This window comes from Dermochelys coriacea, chromosome 2 (genome assembly GCF_009764565.3).
Source record: "Dermochelys coriacea isolate rDerCor1 chromosome 2, rDerCor1.pri.v4, whole genome shotgun sequence".
Classification (NCBI taxonomy): domain Eukaryota; kingdom Metazoa; phylum Chordata; order Testudines; family Dermochelyidae; genus Dermochelys; species Dermochelys coriacea.
Genome location: NC_050069.1, coordinates 268,778,003 through 268,799,834, shown reverse-complemented (window position 1 = coordinate 268,799,834; position 21,832 = coordinate 268,778,003). Strand labels below are relative to the sequence as shown.

The 21,832-nt window shown below is 41.9% G+C and overlaps 1 protein-coding gene across 1 annotated transcript in view; it reads left to right on the top strand.

The window, feature by feature from the left end:
- SMARCC1 (SWI/SNF related, matrix associated, actin dependent regulator of chromatin subfamily c member 1) overlaps nucleotides 1-21,832 on the top strand; it is a 188,956-nt gene that overhangs the window by 95,550 nt on the left and 71,574 nt on the right. Inside the window, 4 exon segments of the mRNA XM_038389503.2 lie at nucleotides 10,063-10,132; nucleotides 10,135-10,320; nucleotides 11,097-11,122; nucleotides 11,124-11,259. Coding sequence (XP_038245431.2) covers nucleotides 10,063-10,132; nucleotides 10,135-10,320; nucleotides 11,097-11,122; nucleotides 11,124-11,259 — 418 coding nt within the window.

Here is a 21,832-nt window from a genome sequence, read left to right as displayed (position 1 = left end):
TTACTTTGTATTTATCAGCATTGAATTTCAGCTGCCATTTTGTTGCCCACTCACGCAGTTTTGTGAGATCCCTTTGTAGCTCTTAGCAATCTGCTTTGGATTTAATTATCTTTAGTTTTGTATCCTCTGCAAATTTTACCATCTCACTAATTACCCCTTTTTCCAGATCATTTATGAATATGTTAAATAGGACTGGTCCCACTACAGATCCGAGGGGGGGCACCACTATTTACCTCTCTCCATGCTGAAAACTGACCATTTATTCCTACCCTTTGTTTCCTATCTTTTAAACAATAGTTACCGATCAATGAGAGGATCTTCCCTCTTATCCCATGACAGATTACTTTGCATTAGAGCCTTTGGTGAGAGATCTTAGAATCATAGAAGATTAGGGTTGGAAGAGACCTCAGGAGGTCATCTAGTCCAACCTCCTGCTCAAAGCAGGACCAACCCCAACCTAAAACATCCCAGCCAATGCTATGTTAAGCCAGGCCTTAAAAACCTCTAAGGCTGGAGATTCCACGACCTCCCAGTCCAGTGCTTCACCACCCTCCTAGTGAAATAGTTTTTCCTAATACCCAACCTATGCCTTCCCCACTGGCACTTGAGACCATTGCTCCTTGTTCTGTCATCTGCCACCACTGAGAACAGCCTAGCTCCATCTTGTCAAAGACATTCTGAAAATCACTTTCTGAAAGTACACTATATTCACTGGATCCCCCTTGTCCACATGCTTGTTAACTGCCTCAAATAATTGAGTTTAAAATTGGATGTAGCTTCTTAAAAAGAGTCACTTATGTGAAATGGCATAAGACAGTTGAGAGATCCCATGCAATTTAGAACTATGGATCGTGGTGCTGCCGTTTCTGAATTCATAAGAATATCTTTATATAAAATTTGCTTTAACTAACAGTAATATGTGATTCCTGTATCTGCAGCCCCAGAATCCTATTATGTGCCTGAGTGTATCTTACAATGCAGTGAGTTCTTGAGGCAAACAGATAGTTGAAAACGTGGTTTTACACTATGAAAGAAATGCCCTTGGAGTGGTGTTGTGTATATATTTGCAAGTAAGGTGAATGCTGTGAAGTTCTGATAGTGTTCACAGCTCCCCAGCTATGCCACAAGGTGTTACAGGAAACTGCTAACATTCCTTTTTGAAGCATATCTGTTCCTGGAATACAGATGATTCTGTTACATGTTGACTAACTTTTCATCTTCATCACTATTAATAGGGGAAGCAAGTTAAGAGGAAGCCACCTAGTCATGTAATTGTATAAGTAAACCATAGTGCAGTTAACGTGTATTGAGACTCTAGACCAGCATTCCTCAAATGCGGTCACTGTGGCTACATGCAGCCACCAGGGGCTTTTCTTGTGGCCACAGCCTCCTGGACGTTGATTTTGGGGGGAAGGGGTAAAGTAGTGGCCCCTCCCTTTCCCTGTTGCTCCTGGATGCACCACCTTGGTGTTGGTTGTTGGGGCCACCAGCCCAGGGGTTGGGCTCTGGAGGAGCAGGCAGCTGGTGAGTTCCCCACCTCTCCAGGGGCAGTAGGGCTCAAGCTTTGGGCTTCAATCCTGGGGTGGCAGGGCAGCAGGCTCTGGCTGTGGGGCTTTGGGCTCCAGCCCCAGGCTCCGGCTGCACATCTGCATGGCTTCAGGCCCTGGCCATGGGGCTTCAGGCTCCAGCCCCCTGCCCTACCCCCATCATCCCTGGCCCCGTCCCCCCCTTCCTCTCCACCCCGCCCCCCAATTCAAGGCTTAATTTGTCCCCAGGCTTGCCAGGGCTGAGTAAGTCTGCTGTGAAAAGTGATACTTGTATGTTGGTTAATATCACTTTTCACAGCAGACTTACTAGCTAGCAATAAATACATTACAATGATTTGGAAAAAAATCATTACAAAAAATTTGTCCTGAGAAGCCCTGCTCTAGACCACAGAACTGTATTTTAATGTGCTCTGTTAGACTTCTGGAAATAGCTTAAGGGAATGAGTGCAGGAAGGCAGGGTTAAGTCGACTCTTTATGAATAAAGTCAAAAATATGTTCTGTTTTTGCAAACTCTGTCAGGTCTGTGTCCCAAAACTGACTCGAACTGGAACTGTTGAATCACATATTAACACTTGGATTATCTGTTATGCTTTCCATTGTGATAGTGCTAATGAGCCCCAGTCACGTAGCCACAGTCTCACTGTGTTAGGTGCTATGTAAAAATATAATAAAAAAGAGGGTCCCAGGCTTTCTCCTGTGCCTCAGGGCAGGATTTTTCTTATTTCCTAGTGGTTTGTCCAGTCTAGGTTTAAGTCTTCAGTAATAGAGCTCCCACTGTTTCCCCTAAGAATCTTTTCCACTGCCTATAGAGAAGGTTCTCCTTTCCTTAATACCATCCCATTATTCATAGTTGTAGCCTTGTGTACTATAATTATGTAATTTAGGGGCCTCGTTTAAAAAAAAAAAAAACTACCACTACACTTCTTAAAACTGACTTGCAACGAAGAACCAACAGTGCTTGGCAATAGAGGAAGATGGACACGTCAGCTATACTATGTGTTAATGCAACACAAGAGCAACTAGGTGGTTGCCATTTGGGGTAGAGGAATGGAAAGTGAGCAAAACAGGGAAAGTCTTTATAGGGAACAGAGAAAAACAAAAAGTACAATGGTCTTGGCCTAGAGGAGCTGTCAGTTTTGAAACTATTTCTGTAGTATCATCATCCTTGTGTGCGTCTCTAATGCAGGAGAGGCCAACCTGAGCCTGAGAAGGAGACAGAATTTACCAATGTACATTGCCAAAGAGCCACAGTAATACATCAGCAGCCCCCGCATCAGCCTCCTCCGTTCCCAATGCCTCCTGCCCACCAGCAGCACTGCCGATCAGCGCCTCTCCCTCCCTCCCCACACCTCCTGATCAGCTGTTTCGTGGCGTGCAGGAGGCTCTGAGAGGAAGGAGGAGGAGCGAGGGCACAGCAGGCTCAGGGGAGGGGTGGGAAGGGGTGGAGTGGGGGCAGGGCCTGTGGCAGAGTCAGGGGTTGAGCGGTGAGCATCCTGGCACATTGGAAAGTTGGTGCCTGTAGCTCAAGCCCCGGAGTCGGTGCCTATACAAGGAGCCACATATTAACTTCTGAAGAGCCGCATGTGGCTCCAGAGCCACTGATTGGCCACCCCTGGTCTAGTGTAACGGTGCTCATACCTTTTATTTATTCCCATTTTACGATAGTTTATCAGTACAATAATCCAACACTACCATTTTCTGAACTTGCCTGTACTAATACTACTAGCCAAATATAGAAGTTTTATATTTTACAGAATTTTACTACTCTGCCATGCAAACAGAGTATTATTGGGTGATTTGTCTGGGTTTTTTAGCCATGTCACCACTTGTCAGAAACCCCACTACCAAGTTCTGAGATCATAAGGAAAACCATGGACTCTTAATTTCAACAGCACTTCATACTCTGACTCTTAATTTAATATCCACCACACCTATATGAATAAGCAAAATTTACTAAGATAGTCTTCAAAGAACTGGAAGTGTATTCAGCATCTCATGTTACGTGTATCTCATGTTACAGATAAACATGGCCTGTGCCTCAGGTAATTATTTATATAGTACAATATAATAAACAGGGTTTACAGAGCAAGAATAGCTAAGTAGCAGTTGATACTGGGCATATACTGTATAAACATAAGACTAATACCTCATCATAAATAATAGAAATATTTCCTTATCAACCTTGACATATAAAATTTATGCTATAGTTAATTTGTTTAATTATAATTCAACACAGTTATTACTTTGGATTAAACATGCTGGTGGAGTAATTTTCAACCAACATTCTATTGACAATTTCCATACTGTTAGTTAATAACTTCACTAGCACAGAATGTTATAGCTCTACTGGAATGGAAGAAAAATAGAATGACTTGTGAGCAAAAACAAAATCTGGATTGCATATCCAACATTGCAATACCTCACTGCAGTAAATAAAGTTGTTTGCTTGGTTAAAACTATTTGGAAAGGATAGTGATCCAGCCATGATCCGTTGATTTATAGTAAAAAGGTGCAATACTCTTATGGTGTCCAAAAATGGCAAGAAAATATCCCAGTGGAATAATCCAAATAAATATCACCCCCAAATTCAGCAAATGCTTATTAAACAAGGAATGAGTCCTGAGCCCATGGTATTTGTTCAGTCTTTTGGTTTTTAGCCTATAAATAAAACAGTAAAGAGAGGATATCAGTTCAAGCTTAAGTGATCCTGCTACAACAAGCCAACTCCATCCAATTAAATCCTCAGGGTAGCTTTGGGCAAATATGTGCAGTAAAGTTCCAAAGAAGTAGTCTTATCCAAGATAATTATTGCCCTACTATCTATAGACTGAATAACTGGAGGAAGAAAAATCTGCTTCTCTCCTAGCATCCTCATTTGCCATTTTTTCACTTGTATCTCAGTGTAGCGCTGTATGCCTTACATTGCTACAGGAGCATTTTCAGCAGTTCATAATAAGGGCACGTGTTGTGGAAAGTTAAACATTAGTTTAACAGAAAAATAATAAGAAAAGGAGTACTTGTGGCACCTTAGAGACTTACAAATTGATTTGAACATAAGCTTTCGTGAGCTACAGCTCACTTCATCAGGTGCATCCGATGAAGTGAGCTGTAGCTCATGAAAGCTTATGCTCAAATAAATCTGTTAGTCTCTAAGGTGCCACAAGTACTCCTTTTCTTTTTGCGGATACAGACTAACACGGCTGCTACTCTGAAACCTGTCAGAAAAATAATAAGCAATGAAGTAGAAATTACTGAATTGTATTAAAAATACAGCCAACCTAGCTTTCTAATGTGATAAAAGGGGGGTATAGCCAGCAGTAATTAGATGAAATTAGGGAAAGAAATCTATAGCCTGAATATAAGGCAATTCTGCTTGATGCTGAGATCTTCTAAACTGTGGAAATGTTTTCCAAAGAAAGTAACAGAAGTCCCATTGCTTGAGACATTTAAAATTGGACAGGACAAAGAACAGGAGAACAATACCATAAAAGAACCCTGCATTGGTGCCTGTAGTATGGACCAGATGACCAAATAGAATCTCTGATTTCCTGGATTTATTTCTCCTCCTTTCCATGGTATCTTTAAAAAGAACCTTAGCTTTCGGTACTGATTGCCTAGTTTATGGTCTTGGACATTTCCATAATTCATGTTGCCCTTCCCCTTCTGGCTTCTTAAGTTATAGTGACAGAACATTTGCTCTTCTCTGAAGTATTAAATAGGAATTTTGTTTGTGTGGCATTTGCCCACCTAATCCTGCTTCCTACACTTTGAGTGGAGGGTACAGGAGTGGACTGAGGTCATTCTGGAGGTCTCTTTACTACATTAGTTTTAAACTGCAAAATAAACTGATTCAAAAGTTTCAACAAGGCAAAACTAAAGCGTTTATAAATAATCATACAAAACAAGACCTTAGGCCACCTGGTGTGGGTGTATTTCTTCAAGTTGGTCAATGCACAACGAATCTATAACATTTCAATTTTCAGCTCAGCTATCCATCTGGCTAGTCTCTTTTCACATCTTCCAAAGTGCTCCTCAGCTTGTATTTTCCCTGGCTGACCCTCTACATTCTTGACATCCCAAAGTGTCTTGAGACAGAATATGACCATGGCTTTGATGAAAACAATTACAGCTGAGGCTCTTGCAGCTGCAAATACACTTCCTTCCAGGCTTATGAGGGCAGGACTCCAATCTGGAAAGCAATTCATTCTAGACTTCTTGAATTTAAAAAAGTATATGTATAGTGCTAGTAAAATGTGCTATTTATAGTCCTGGAGACTGATGTCCTCTTTACCCACAGGACAAGTTACAGCATATTCAACACTTGTACAAGCTTCCCTCCCCTTAGTCCTAAATTGGAGTAACTGTCTCAGAGGGTGAAAGTGGTGGTTTGGTCTCTGGTCCATTTAGTGCTTGACACCTCTGTTCACACTTCCAGTATCTCTTTAGTTTTTGCACTTGGGTGTCTTCAAGCTCTCACAAGAGAATATTATATCTAAACATTTGATGCACCCATCCCCATGCTATCAAAGTACCTTGTGGAAATCGGTAAGTCAGGTAGTCTACTTAAAGCTGATCTACCTTTTGGGTCTCTCCTTTTCCCTCCATGTGCAGAAAGGTTGTGTAAATCTTGTATCCGGGGGGAATGTAAACCAGGAAATCTTGCATGTTGTCATGAAGGTGAGGAAATTTCTGATAGTTTGAATGTCTTATGGAAGGCAGTTTAAAAGCCGCTAGGCTGCTGATTTCTCCTGCTCTAGACTTTCAACTTTGTAATGGGTGCATCCAGTCTTTTGAGTAATGCAACTGTCATGGGAAGTCATGGATGTAAAGAGTGGTCACTGCTGAGGTAGTCTGAGCCCATTCTATGAGGGCTCTAAGAAGAACCTTAAATAAACACTTGTGATAAGTTCATGAGGAGTATAATATCCACAGGATAAGATGAAGGGCTTGCATCTACCTGTTTGGAAAACAGGTTACTGCATTTAGAACTAGTTGAAGCTTTTTTCAAGGCACTATTTGTTTCCAGGTACAGATATTTCAGTAATCCATCGTGGAGGTTACAAAAGGATTGGAATACTGTGCCTAAATTGATACCCATTTGGGTAAATTGTTGACTTGTGGCCTGTAATATATGGAAGAAGATGGTCTGTTCCTGGGACTGGTTTGTTCAAACATCTTTATCAGTGATCTGTATGATGGATGAATTGCACCCTCAGCAAATTTGCAGATGACACTAAGCTGTGTGGAGAGTAGATACGCTGGAGGGTAGGGATAGGGTCCAAAGTGACCTAGACAAATTGAAGGATTGGGCCAAAAGAAATCTGATGAGGTTCAACAAGGACAAGTGCAGAGTCCTGCACTTGAGAAAGAAGAATCCCATGCACCGTTACAGGCTGGGAACTGACTGGCTAAGCAGCAGAAAAGGACCTGGGGATTACAGTGGACGAGAAGCTGGATATGAATCAGCAGTTTGCCCTTGTTGCCAAGAAAGCCAATGGCATATTGGGCTGTATTAGTAGGAGCATTGCTAGCAGATTGAGGGAAGTGATTATTCCCCTCTATTTGCCACTGGTGAAATCACACCTGGAATATTGTGTCCAGTTTTGGTCTCCCCCCTACAGAAGGGATGTGGACAAATTGGAGAAACCCAGTGGAGGGCAACGAAATGATAGGGGGCTGGGGCACATGACTTATAAGGAGAGGCTGAGGGAACTGGGGTTATTTAGTCTGCAGAAGAGAAGATGAGGCGGGATTTGATAGCAGCCTTTAACTACCTGAAGGGGGGGTTCCAAAGAGGATGGAACTTGGCTGTTCTCAGTGGTGGAAGATGACAGAACAAGAAGCAATGGTCTCAAGTTGCAGTGGGGGAGGTCTAGGTTGGATATTGGGAAACATTATTTCACTAGGAGGGGTGGTGAAGCACTGGAATGGGTTACCTAGGAGGTGTGTGGGAATCTCCATTCCTTAGTTTTAAGGCCAAGCTTGACAAAGCCTTGGCTGGGATGATTTAGTTGGTTTTGGTCCTGCTTGAGCAGGGGATTGGACTAGATGATCTCCTGAAGTCTCTTCCAACCTAATATCCTATAATTCTATGGTAGATACCACTATTTGTGAATCCAGTAGCAGTGAAAGAAAGGAATTAGGAAGATCCATAGGCTGCAAACTATTTTGATGAATGGAGGACAGATCCCTCATTTCAGATTGGTGACAGATTTGACTGGATCTTTAGAATACTTCCGTCTTCCACTAGCATTGTTTCCATCATGTCTGGGTTTATCTTCTCACGGTGCTTTTCATTCAGATGCTGACCCACTATTTAGGGACTTGAGACGTTCTGGGAGGAGAATAGGTAGAGCTGGGTGACATCTGTATGCGGTTGATAAGTGAGGCTGTACTTTCTCACGGCCTTCCGTAGTGATTTTAAATATGCATTCAATGTGATGGAATAGAGGACAGAGTCTTGTAGTACTCCACAGTTAAGCGTTCTAGATATGAAAGTGAGGGATCAGTGAGATCACTCAGAGGAAGGATCTGAACAACTCGTAATATTAGCGCTCACCACTGCAAAGTTAAGGTGGTCCTGCAGCATCTCATAATCAGCTGTGTTGAAAGCTGATGAGAGATGACCCAGGAATCTTAGTATGGATCTTGGTTTTGTGCATGTGGTGGCTAGGAGGAAATTTTCCATCCGAGCAGCAAGTGCTGTTTCTATACCATATCCTGGGGTTAGACCTTTGGTCTGACCCAGTGTGGCCGTTCTTATGGTTAAACACCCAGTTGGGAAGAGTGTTGGATATTGGCAAAGGCAGGTGTAGTTGGGAGAAGGCTGTTCCCCAGCTTCTCTAAATTTGGTGATCAACATCTTATGTACTGATCAAGATCATAGAATGCTATAAGGTAGATAGCTGACTTTTCTGTAAAGGAAGGCAATTTCATTTTGCCCAGAAACTTTTTGTCTTTTTGGCTATCCCCAACTGGCGGGAATCCGAATCTCATGTCATCATTTGAATTTCCTCCACTTCTTCAAGGATTTGCTGTTGTATAACTGGACCAAGGTACTGGGAAAGTTGGTTTGTCAGTGGTCCGTGTTTAGTCCCCATCACTTGGGATTCCGATAAATCACTTCAGATGCAGGAGATCTTGTCCACAAAGTAGACTTATTTAATGTGGTTCAAATACCTCTGATTTTATCAAAGGTTAGTTAAGGGATCTAATAATCTCTCTACACTACAGTCTAATACTTCCCTCCTGAACGCAGGATTTTCCTTACCATTTATAGTCTATTAGATGGTGCTCTGTAAATATAGTCACATTGACAATCTGTTGCTTCTGCTACACCAGGATCCTCACTTTACAACTCATGGATTCTATCTAGTTGCCAGTGATCAAGAATGCTTCTGTAGACTGACTTCTAGGCTGTTGAGAAAAATTAGGACTTATCTGTATAGCTCATTTCATGGTTGTATCACTGGTATCCTTCTCTAAGCTTCCAAGGATGCTATCAATTTAAAAATCAAACTCCTGTTTGAAAACTTTTACCTACCTTTTTTTAGTGGATTGTAACTAAGATTATGGGGGAAAGAACATTTTCTCATATTTGCATGTTTTGCTTTGTGCAGCTGACAACACTCAATATACAGTATACAGTCAATTGTTTACATTGTAGTAAACACCAATTAGTAGTAGCCAGGCCCCGTTGTGCTAGCACCATACACACATGAAATAAGATAGACCCTACCCCAAATGGCTTATAAGTTTAGCATATCATGAGAGAGAACATGAGGAGAAATTTCAATGGAGGGTGTAGGTCTGGGAGGGAAAAGGGAACCATGAAACAAATATGTTTGTTGTAAGCAACACTCTCTATTCTCCTGTATAGTCGATCAGTTTCCCCTGTTTGTGTTAGTCTTTCACACAGCAACAAGGAAAGGGAAACGCTTTTAAAGTTAAGAAAATAAGACTTGTCAAACCAAAAGTGGTAGGAGTACATGAACTACTTAATTTTGTTTTAATTAATGAGGTTTCAAGTTTATGATGTCCCTTTAATGTGAGATAGGATTCTTCTTCGGAAATATTAACATAACTTCCATTTCTTTCACTCCCCTTTGCCGTAGTCTGTTGTAAATGTTGGTGGTGTTTAGATAGTCTCATAATAGGTTTTGTTGACTCACAAATTAAACAATTTTTTTTTAAAGTCTTCCAAGTTATTGAGATGGTAATTAGCAAACAGAGAATCAGACTTGTGTGTTTGGAGCACAGAATAAAAGATGAGTATTATACTGTTTACCGGTCCCCATAGCCCATAAATTCAACTCAGTGTTTAAATGAGAGGCCTTCCACTGTCTAAACAAGTGTTATGAAAAATCAATGTTATATACTCCCTTTCACATAGTTCCCCTTTCTTTATTCACTGTTCTGTTTGTCACCAGAATGAATGGCGGTGAGAACAAAAAAAAACCCTTGTGTATACGTAACATTATTTGCAAAACAATTCTAACTCTTCCTCTGTTGCAGGCTCTGGAGATGTACAAAGATGACTGGAATAAAGTCTCTGAGCACGTTGGAGGTCGCACCCAGGATGAATGCATCTCCACTTTCTGAGACTTCCCATAGAGGACCCTTATCTGGAGAACTCTGATGCATCCTTAGGCCCATTGGCTTACCAACCTGTACCTTTCAGCCAGTCTGGAAACCCAGTGATGAGCACTGTTGCTTTTTTGGCATCTGTGGTGGATCTCGGGTGGCATCAGCTGCAAGCTAAAGCTGCTTTAGGTATGGGTCACCATGGCTCTCTTTCCTTATGATTTTGTCTAACATGGTGTGACTTTGTGCTTGGTTGCTGGCTTCCTCTGAGCTTTAGAAAGATCAGCTGCTATCTTTGGTGTTCCTTCAAAAGGCAGCTAACATAAGTTGAAAACAGAAGCAAATATCTATAAAATTATCAGGGAGCAGTTACCAGTATGGTTATCTGTTTGCATTTTACTAATGCTAGACTAGATGACGTATTGAGGTCCTCTCCAGTCCTACGCTTCTATGACTGTGAACTATTAATTGGTTTGTAAAGCACTGTATAAGTGCACATTATTACTTTTTATCATCATTTGTTTAAGTGTACATTACATTAACAAATACTGCTACAGAGTTTAAATCGCTTATTTGGGAATCTTGTACAAAAAAGATGTTTGATTTGGTTCTATTAATTTTAACTTGTTGCTTTCCTGGTTGTTACGCAATCGTGATTGGATAGAATAGTTCCTGCATACTCAGTAACCGGTTATCTTATTTTCTGTAGATAGAATAAATGTGCTAGATTGCATTTGTATAGTTTGGAAGAAACGTTAACTCTTAATTACTGCTAACTACCACATTTAAGGGAGTAAATGAGCTTCCTTATAAGGCGAAACTTCAGAACATATTGAAAATTCACTTGTCATTGTATTTATTTATATGTGGGTCTGTGAAAACTGATTATTTTTGACATGTGATGTGCAGACACCATAATATTTCTCTTTAACATTAATATTTTCTCTTTATTAATTCTTTAACAGAGGAATTTTCTCGGGTCCGAGAGGAGGGTACCACTGGAACTAGTTGAAGCCCATGTCAAGAAAGTGCAGGAGGCAGCAAGAACCTCTGGGAAGGTGGATCCAACATATGGACTAGAGAGTAGCTGCATTGCTGGAACAGGTCCAGATGAGCCAGAGAAGCTTGGTAGGTCATAAGTCTTGAAAGCAGAAATTTTTGCAAATCAGGTTTATCTTTAGTACTTTTTATCAGAGAGAAACAAGCATATATATTTCTATAGAATATAGTAAAAACCTGAATCTTTTGGTCTTTAGTATACCATCTCTCTCTCCTTTGGCCCCACCCTCACTTCTTCTGTCCCTTTAGGTCAAAAAGAGACCTAGACAATTATAGAACAAATTGTCAGCAATAAGTCTTGCATATAGCTTATCATAAATCAGTTTTGTGTTAACAATTCCAGAAATGTTGAAGCTAAAGGTAGGACACATTTGTCTTTAGCAAAATCAGAAGTTAGTGTTCAGTAGCATTTAGGGTCTTTTGAATATAAACCTTTTTTTATAATATACAGCTTTCCTGCAGGGAACTTGGACTACATTGTAAATGTTGCCCATTTACTTCTATTGCTAACATTTTCAGTTTTTCCTGATGGAAAAATCTTAAACATTTATATAAAAGTGTAAGTAACAGGTAGCTGACATGACTCGTTGGTATTTGTTGTTAGGTATGTGTTAGACCGAACAATACTCTTATTGACACAGTAACTGATATACACAGTTGTAAAAATAAAAGGAGACCGGATAAAAGTGTATAACATAATGGATGGTTTACAAAAGATAGATTGGGAGCTTCTGGTCTCCCATTCTCATAACACAAGAACAAGAGGACACTGAGTGAAATTAAAAGGTGGGAAATTGAGAACCAATAAAGAAATTCCTTTTCACACAACACATAGTTAGACTGTAACTCATTGCCACAGGAAGTTGTTGAGGCCAAGAGCTCAGCAAGGTTCAGAAAGGATTGGACACTTACATAGGTAATTAGACTATCCAGAGTTGTCATAACAAATTAGGAAGGAATATTAAATTGCATGTTTCAGGGTTTAAGCCAATGTCTATCAGCAGTTGGGATGAAACCTAGTCTGGGGGGGCAGATTATCCCCCATCTGCCTACTGCAGAGTTCTCACACCTATCTCTGAAGCCTTTGATACTGGACAAGATGGACTTTCGTTCAGATCCAGAATGGCACTTCATATGTTCCTATTTAGAAGACTCAAAGTGTGAAAACCCCATCACTTGGGAGAGATAAAAGCGGACTAAGCAAAACAATTAAGTATTCCAGAGGGAACAATTCTGCATTAACCCTACTGGTAGTAAGGTTGGTTCAGACCAGATGAGACATAATGCCTTCCATCTCTATAGAAGTTATGATGAAACCACTGGATTGTATGGTTTTTGTCAAAATGCAAGTACAGAATACCCCTGCTGGGGGGGAAAAAAAAGAATAATTACATAATGTTTTTTCTTCATCTCCACTCTGTTTTCATGACTTCCTTCCTGATTGTGTTCTGGGTACACTGTTAGACAACAGTAATGATGAGAAAACATTGTTTCATTAAACCTGAACTGCACATGGACAATGTGTATTGGCTAGTGGTGCTTTTGTGTTGCATAGTTTGGGCCATTCTTAGTTTTTTTGAAAATCTAATGTAGTTGTAACTGTCACAGTTGAGCTGAGTTTCTAATGTGCGGCGGATGCTCATGCTGATTGAGTTACTTCAGTAGATACTCTGGCATATAAGGCTAATATTTTAGGCTATGATTATTCATGCTACACAAATTGTCGTCTATAGCTTAAACGTGTAGAAGCTATGCGGCTGTTTCAGCCTCCTAGAATACATGGAAAATCCCTGTTTGAATCCCCTTTCCACTAAAAACTAACTTCTATTTAAATCCCATTCTTAAATAGAGAATGTAAGTTGTATAACTTAGTTTTCGATTTAGTTCCTTAAGCCCTGCAGCATAGCTGCTCTTATTTCTTCCATTTGGTTTACTGCAGTGTGCCCACAGGGACTCTGCTATATACCTACTAAACTGCAAAAAGATTTTAATCTTTAAAACACTCAGTAAAGATCTGGCAGCACTGTTAATATTTGTCAGTAAATTTTTAATATCTCAAAATCTCTGTTCAGCAGTGGTTAGCTAGTGTCTTGTTCATCCTACCACAAATAATTTGTGAGTGAATTTAGGATTTGTGCTAGTGAAGCATGTCTTGTACCAGATAAAGCTGAGCATAGTGTAATCTGGGTAGTGTGCAAGCTTTGTCTCAAGCTCTGCCAGAACACCTCAGGCCTTACCTGCCATATCCCCCGTTACTCCAGACCTGAGAAGAGAGTACAGAATTGTGTGGTGGTTTTTTGAGGTGGGTTCATAGGAACTGGGAGCACAATAGTACACTCCATACCTCCCTCTCTGTCTCATTCCGTAGCTGAAGTAGGTATATGTGTACCATGTATGCTGCTTATTTTTAAAAAGTACGTAGATTTAAATTGGACAGTGTTTAGTTTAAGTTAAAAATACTGCAGAATAGCCCCTAAATTTCACATTAGACTTGTCAGACTTCTTTTTTTAATAATGGAAACTGAAATTAGCAAGTTTCAGAGTAGCAGCCATGTTAGTCTGTATTCGCAAAAAAGAAAGGAGTACTTGTGGCACCTTAGAGACTAACAGATTTATTTGAGCATAAGCTTTCGTGAGCTAAGTGAGCTGTAGCTCACGAAATCTTATGGGTCAAATAAATGTGTTAGTCTCTAAGGTGCCACGAGTACTCCTTTTCTTTTTTGTGAAATTAGCAAGCTATTCCATAGTGCTCTCTCACCTTTTGTCAGTTCCACATGGTGGAGCATGGCAGAGCTGACTTGGAGGAGCATAGAACTCTGAAATGACGTGACAAATACGTGCTGAAAAATAAACATCATGGCATCTGGAATATCTCCTTCTCCCTCTCTGTGTCGCATTGTTTTTGTCATGTGGAATTGACAGGAGGAGTTATAGCCCTCTAAATCCATTAAAGGGGGAATAGTTTTACTTTTTTATCTGAGTTTCATGTAAAACAAATCTAGGTATTTTCTAGCTTGGATCGAGGTTAAATTAGTGGTTATATTAAAATAATCACTGGACTTAAGTCTATTTTAGCTGGAGTGTTACATTTTGCTAGTAAGTCTTGCCCAGCAGGATATCAGACTACAGGAGTGGACTTCTCTGGGGCCTGAGCCATGCAATTCCTCAGTCGTACATCATTAAAATGTGACGCTGGCCTGTCAGTTGCCCTTTTCTCAAAAGGATACCCACTAGCTGCAAATACATGTTTTGTGGCCTTTGCCATTTAATAAGGGGATGTGGAAAGCAGCTAACCATAATATGATTCTTGTAGACTGGGTTCTATAACTAATACTGGCCTGCTATAGTTAATGCGATTTGTATTGGGCTGTGATTAATGGAATAAATTAGGACAACAGCAGACGGTTCTCCCTGGGGGAGCTTCACAACAAGAGTTAACTGGGTCACTCGACAATCTGCATGGCCTTCCACCTCAAAACAGCTTTGCAATGGAGGACACAGAGGAAGAATCTACCAAGGTTGCACTTGCAGTGGTGTTTTTAGTAAGCTAAAGTACATCTGCATGGCATACGCCTACTGAAAAAGCTAGCTGTCCTTGCATGACTAGAACTGAAGTATTAAACCTAAATATGTCACCCTTGAAAACTAAAGTATCTATTTAGGAATACACTGTAATTAAGGTTCATTAATTGATATAGTCTAATTATAGCTCCACTAGTCTTTTGAAAATTTTGGTTTTTATATTGATATATTTCAGTGTCATGTGGGAAATGTGATTGGAATAGACTGTGGGAACTGTTGTTAGTCTAGAATTCTGACCTGTAATAACCTTTGTGGTTTGCTGTATTCAAAGCTAACAACCAGGTTCCTTTACATCGATATGTAGAGCATTGTAGAGTTTATGTGGATCAGATTAAATGGTTAACATGATAGATGCCATGAATCAAGGACATACAGAATTCCTCTTCCGAATGCACTGGGAGCCCTCATCTTAGGGATTTTTGTTCACTGTTGCCTTTAAGAGCAGGATCAAGCCCTTAATAATCAGCCTTATCTTCCTGTATTTCATGGTTTTTAAACCATGTTTTTAAACCAGTTTTGTTTGCACACATACTTTGCAAGATGCACATTGATGTACGCCCAGATGCACCGTGGGCAGGATTAAGTTCTAATTGCTTGTACAAAGAGCCATTTGAATGCTAGAATCTTAAAGGTACAGCCAGCTCCACTCTGGACAGATGCAAGATGTCCAGACAAAAGCAGTTTCCCAAACCAACACTCATATGTTTGTGCTATCTTGTAAGCAATACAAAAATTAACTTCTGCATACATTCTTCAGGGCCTCTCTTGCTCTGCTCCAAACATTCCTGTCCCCAAATCCAGTAACAGCCCTACACTTTCTCAGTCCCTGCCCACACACTTCTGAGTTTCAGGTTTTTGGAGCAGTGAGGCATCATATCTGAATGTTGGGTGAGTGTGGGGAGGAGGGAGAGAAGAGCACCACCCAGCACCAGCAACCCCCGGCATTCTTGTGTCAAGCCCTCCTGCTCAACATCTGCTCCACTTCTAGCAGAGAGCACCTCATCTAGCCCCCAAAACCTCCCACTGTATCTTCAGATGACCCAAACACCACAATCAGTTTTTGTCTGCAAAAGATTCTTTTCATAAAGACTTATTGTGGTGGAATCCAAGAAAGTTGAGGTCATGAACCCAAGAAGGTAAAGAACTACTAGATTTGATCACTAACCAGTTGGCTGGGCACAGCCCTATATATTACTCCACAGTGATGTTTACATACTTTGCAGCCGGGTACAGCCTTTGCCCATTTATATTAAACTTCACAAATGTTTTAATTAATAAAGTGCATGGTAACTTTAATTGGAGATTTCAGTTTGGATGATGATGTTGAATGTTGAGTTTCCTGGGAGGAGTTATAGTACTTTGTCCTTCTGTAATGGCTTCCGTTCAAGGATCTCAAAGCACTACACCAAACATTAAGCAAATTTCCATTCTATTTTGTTCTGTTTTATACAGATTCTGATCCTTCCCTCATTACTGTTCTATCTAAATCCCTTCCAGCAGTGGTTTGTTCTTTCACTTTTCCACTTCACACGGGAAAGTTTTGTGTGCACTACAATGTGTTGTTTGGTATGGTTGTGGTAGGGTTTTTTGTGTGTTTGTTAGAGAAGCAGGTCGAAGAAGTTCAGCTTGCACTTGGAGTGGTAGGTGCTGAGATTTGTGATGGCCCTTAGTTCCTGTTGGACCGTGTTCTGCCGTTTCAGACCAGCCCTGGGAAAGCTCTGTCTTCTGCACAATCTTTGCCCTTGTAAAAAGTCCCATTGTGCCTGAGGAGTGGAATTGTCTATCTTGTTGTCCTCCAAGAGGGTTGAGTGATTTTTGTACTATGCCCAGGCCATTGAGTGCCTTGAGGATAACAACCAAGTCCCTGAACTTGATATGATATTCTAAGGAAAGCCAATTTAGAGAGCAGAGGACAGGTCTGATGTGCTCATGTTAGCCTGTGTTGCTGAGGAGATGCACTTCAGTATTTTGTACTAGTTGGAGTTAATTAAGAGCTGAAGGTTTGTTGCCCAAGTATATTGCATTGCTGCTGTCCAGACAGGGAGGTGACAAAAGTATGTATAACAGAGGTCCAGGTAGCTGTCTGCCAGGATGTGATGAAGTCTCCTAGCCATATGTCAAGCCAAGTGTATGGCATTATCCGTGTTTTGCAGGTAAGAGACTCACTTCCCCAAGATTACACACAGTCAGGACTAAGACCCAGGAGCCTTTGCTCTGACCACAGGAGCGCACATTCTGAGTTTTATCATGTCTGTAACCCCCCCCCAACCCCACCCCCAAAAAAAGTGTTCAGGAAATTCTAGTCTGACTTACGGTGGTCGTTACAATTACAAATGAATTGGTATAGAACATCATCAGCAGAGTAGCTTCCTTGTGGGTTTGGCCACTTTGCATCTTCTCTCTTCTGGGTCTGTTGAGTCAAGTTGGATTGAGTTTATTGAACAATAGTGTAGGTTTCCATAAAGACTTAAAAATAAATAAATAAAAAAACAGGAGCAGGTTGTGAGCCCACTCCTAACCCTCCACCAGGAAGCCCACTGGACTCCCTTTAGTCTGGTCCTATTCATCAACCTGTCTGGCATGAGTGGCCCTATCAGGAGTTATGCTCCTATCAAGATAGCTCTCAGGATTATGGGCAGACTCAAGCCTTTCAGCCATGTCAAGGCACAGTCCCTGGGGCTGATGTAGAAGAGGTCTGATGTTTCACGTGTCATTGGCAACACTGTAAGTACCACAGATGGAACCAGTGAAAGCATTAAAGCCAGAACAGTGAAAGCCAGCCATGCCTTTTGTAACTCTAAAGCTGAAGAAAACAGAAATCTTGTCCTCCAAACTAAACTTAGAGTATTCAACACTATTGTAACATCAGTCTTACTCTGTGGCACTGAAACTTGGAGATGACTTCTTCGAGTGATGTCCCCATGGGTGCTCCACTGTAGTTCCTTCTCCGCTTTACCTACAGTGGAGTCCCATGGGGGGACACATCTCTAAAAACCTCAGTTAACACACCAGTTGAGTAACCCTCTCTTCTTCTTCGAGTGATGTCTCCATAGGTGCTCCACTGTAGATACAGCACAGAAGGAACTACTGTGGAGCACCCATGGGGAAACACATGTTGAAGAACCTCAGTTAGTCCACAAGGTGAGTAACCCTCTCTTATTAAGACCTTACTACCTTAATTCCAGGCTTTCATAAACAGTTTTTAGACAATTCTTCAATATCAGATGACCAGGAAAAAAATTACAGAACAAAAATAGAGATGGCTAGGACATACATGAAGGAAAGGCCCGAATAACATAAGACGGGCATTAGACTGGAACCTCCAGGTCAAGAGGCAACAAGATAGACCACGGAAATGCACAATAGAAACAGAACTGAAAGTTCTCAAAATGATATGGGAGGAAACTAAGAGACTGGCAAAGATGGAAGCCAGTGGTGAATACGTGGAGTAGAGAGGCAAAAGAGAGAGAGGGTGCGTTAAACTTCACCACTCTTGTTTTTAATGAATGATTTAGCCCCAGTTCCTATTGTGCACTTGAAAGGTTCACAGGCAGAATAAACATAGATAAGGGTGGTCATTTATTTTACCTCCTGTATTTTTGGCAGGCAGTGATTTCCCTTTCATCTCAGTGTGTGATTTGACTAAATGCAAACATTGCTAAAATGAACAGTCTTGGAATATTTTACTTATTCATGTCCTTGCCAAGACCCCTCTCGGCTAATATAGTGCCTTTTGAGGACTGGTGATAACTAAGGCTACGTTTTAGTCATGCATATTTTTAGTAAAAGTCATGGACAGGTCACGAGCTGTAAACAGAAAAGGAGGATTTGTGGCACCTTAGAGATTAACAAATTTATTTGAGCATAAGCTTTCGTGAGCTACAGCTCACTTCATCAGATGCATTCAGTGTAAATAGAAATTCATGGACCCACGACCTGTCCATGACTTTTACTAAAAATACCCACCCTGACTAAAACTTGGGCAGGGAGTGGGGACCGCCGCTGGTGCTGGGGGAGGGAGGGTTGGCGGGGCTGGCAGGGGCTTCCTACCTGGCTCCGCATCCCTGCAGCTCCTAGGCGGTGGAGGCAGGGGCCAGGGCAGGGGCTCCTCCGCTGCTCCAGCCACAAGCTCCAGCTGCCGCAGCTCCCATTGGCCAGGAACTGCAGCTAATAGGAGCTGCGGGTGTGGGCAGCATGCGGCGTGGAGACCCCCCACACCCTCACCTAGGAGCTTCAGGGGGGCCCCTCCACTCCAGGTAAGCGTGCCCCCCTGCACCCTCCAAACCCCTGTCCCCTAGCCCTGAGCCCCCTCCCACACCCTCAAACTACTGCTGCTGGCCAGCCACTGCGTTGGTCATGGAAAGTCACAGAATCCGTGACCTCCATGACACTTGCTGCCTTAGTGATAACTATCCATCCTTTCTCATAACGGACTCGTGCAGTGTTCACAACTGCTGCACAAGCTTTCAGTGAACTGCCTACTCTCCTCTGGGGAAAGTGTGCAGTCTGTCATGTTAAGCATGTAGAAGTGTCAGAGTACAAGTATGGGAAGCGCTAACTGTTGTGCATTCCTATCTTTCACTGAGCATGGAGGAAAAAATGGTGCTAGTTAATAGCAGGATTGCCATACATTTGAACCCGCTAATCATAAATGATCTGGAGGATGGTGTGGATTGCACTCTCAGCAAATTTGCGGATGATACTAAACTGGGAGGAGTGGTAGATACGCTGGAGGGGAGGGATAGGATACAGAAGGACCTAGACAAATTGGAGGATTGGGCCAAAAGAAATCTAATGAGGTTCAATAAGGATAAGTGCAGGGTCCTGCACTTAGGATGGAAGAATCCAATGCACCGCTACAGACTAGGGACCGAATGGCTCGGCAGCAGTTCTGCGGAAAAGGACCTAGGGGTGACAGTGGACGAGAAGCTGGATATGAGTCAGCAGTGTGCCCTTGTTGCCAAGAAGGCCAATGGCATTTTGGGATGTATAAGTAGGGGCATAGCGAGCAGATCGAGGGACGTGATCGTTCCCCTCTATTCGACACTGGTGAGGCCTCATCTGGAGTACTGTGTCCAGTTTTGGGCCCCACACTACAGGAAGGATGTGGATAAATTGGAAAGAGTACAACGAAGGGCAACGAAAATGATTAGGGGTCTAGAGCACATGACTTATGAGGAGAGGCTGAGGGAGCTGGGATTGTTTAGTCTGCAGAAGAGAAGAATGAGGGGGGATTTGATAGCTGCTTTCAACTACCTGAAAGGGGGTTTCAAAGAGGATGGCTCTAGACTGTTCTCAATGGTAGCAGATGACAGAACGAGGAGTAATGGTCTCAAGTTGCAATGGGGGAGGTTAGATTGGATATTAGGAAAAACTTTTTCACTAAGAGGGTGGTGAAACACTGGAATGCGTTACCTAGGGAGGTGGTAGAATCTCCTTCCTTAGAGGTTTTTAAGGTCAGGCTTGACAAAGCCCTGGCTGGGATGATTTAACTGGGACTTGGTCCTGCTTTGAGCAGGGGGTTGGACTAGATGACCTTCTGGGGTCCCTTCCAACCCTGATATTCTATGATTCTATGATTCTATGATCAGTCCAACCATATCTGCCTTTTCATTGCTAATACTTTTTTTTATCCAGAATCAATTTAGTATTCATATTAAAGAGTGTGTTATAATGAACTGTGTAAATGGGTCCTATCTGTGAAAACAAAGGGGGCCAACCTGGTCTCAGGACACTTGTGAATTACTAAGTTTAAACACATTTTAAAGCTAACTTTGCATTGATGCATTCTGCTTTATTGTTCTACTGATAAAAGTGGTGAGTTTATTTATCTGGCAAGGCTGTCTCTTGTAGCTTGCAGACAATCTGATTAGAGAAATTAAACAAAGTTCAGACACTTTTAATTTCCCTGTTGGCTTGAAGTCTGTTTCCCTTCTCCAGTTGTAGGGTTAAATGGGGCTTCCTTAGAAGCCAGTCATAGGTTCCTCATCACTAACCAATAGGTGTTGCTACCTAACTAGGCAGAGCTCCCTATTCTTGAGGGTTGTGTTTTACCATTAAGAGTAGGAACGTCTGATTCCTGGGGTGTGGGTGAGGTGTTCTTTTCGGCTGGAGGTGCTGGGCTCCTCCTTGGGATGATGCCTTGCATTGCTTGGTAGCCATCTACCTTTTGCTGCTTAAGAACCATAATTTACTGATTCTGAAAGGAGAGCCATATAGTTTTTCTCCACACAAAAGATGATTGCTGTGATGCAGGATCTGCTAAAGAAGATTGTGGCAATGGAGACCTTTGTGGCCTTGTAAGAGGGACTACCAAGCACTCCCTGTAGAAGGAAAGGAAGGTTATCGCTATCAGTTTGTGTTGTGGATTCCCATGCTCCAGAGGGCTAATTCCTATCTAAATTGTCAGTTTTGTGTATTCTTCATTAACCTGGTCAGATTTTTGCTTCTGGTTTGCAGCAAAATCAATAAGGGCCATGTCTGTATCTTTCTGGAATACAGGCATCCTTTATTTTATAATTTCTGTCCAGAGTATCAAAATATGATGTTTTTAGATCCACATACAGTCACGGCCTGCCCAGGCAAAGCTCTGGAACTGCTCCCTACGAAGCCAGTCAGGACTCTGGGGAAGTCTCCTCCCTCTGAGCAGACTGTCTTCAGGACACACAGCTCACACCTTCCTGGGTCTGACCTTGGAGCATTCAGCATCCTCTGCCCCTCCATGCACTTCCCACAGTGAATCCGCCCAGGGGAGGTCCTGGAGAAGCCAGAGGGTCCTGCACCCCAATTCCGCAGTCAGACGTCTAACCCTGATATTCTATGATTCTTAGTCAGCCAGTAAAACAGAGGTTTATTAGATGACAGGAACATGGTCTAAAACCGAGCTTGTAGGTACAGGTTTCAGAGTAGCAGCCGTGTTAGTCTGTATTCACAAAAAGAAAAGGAGTATTTGTGTCACCTTAGAGACTAACAAATTTATTTGAGCGTAAGCTTTTGTGAGCTACAGCTCACTTCATCGGATGCATTTGGTGGAAAATACAGTGGGGAGATTTATATACAC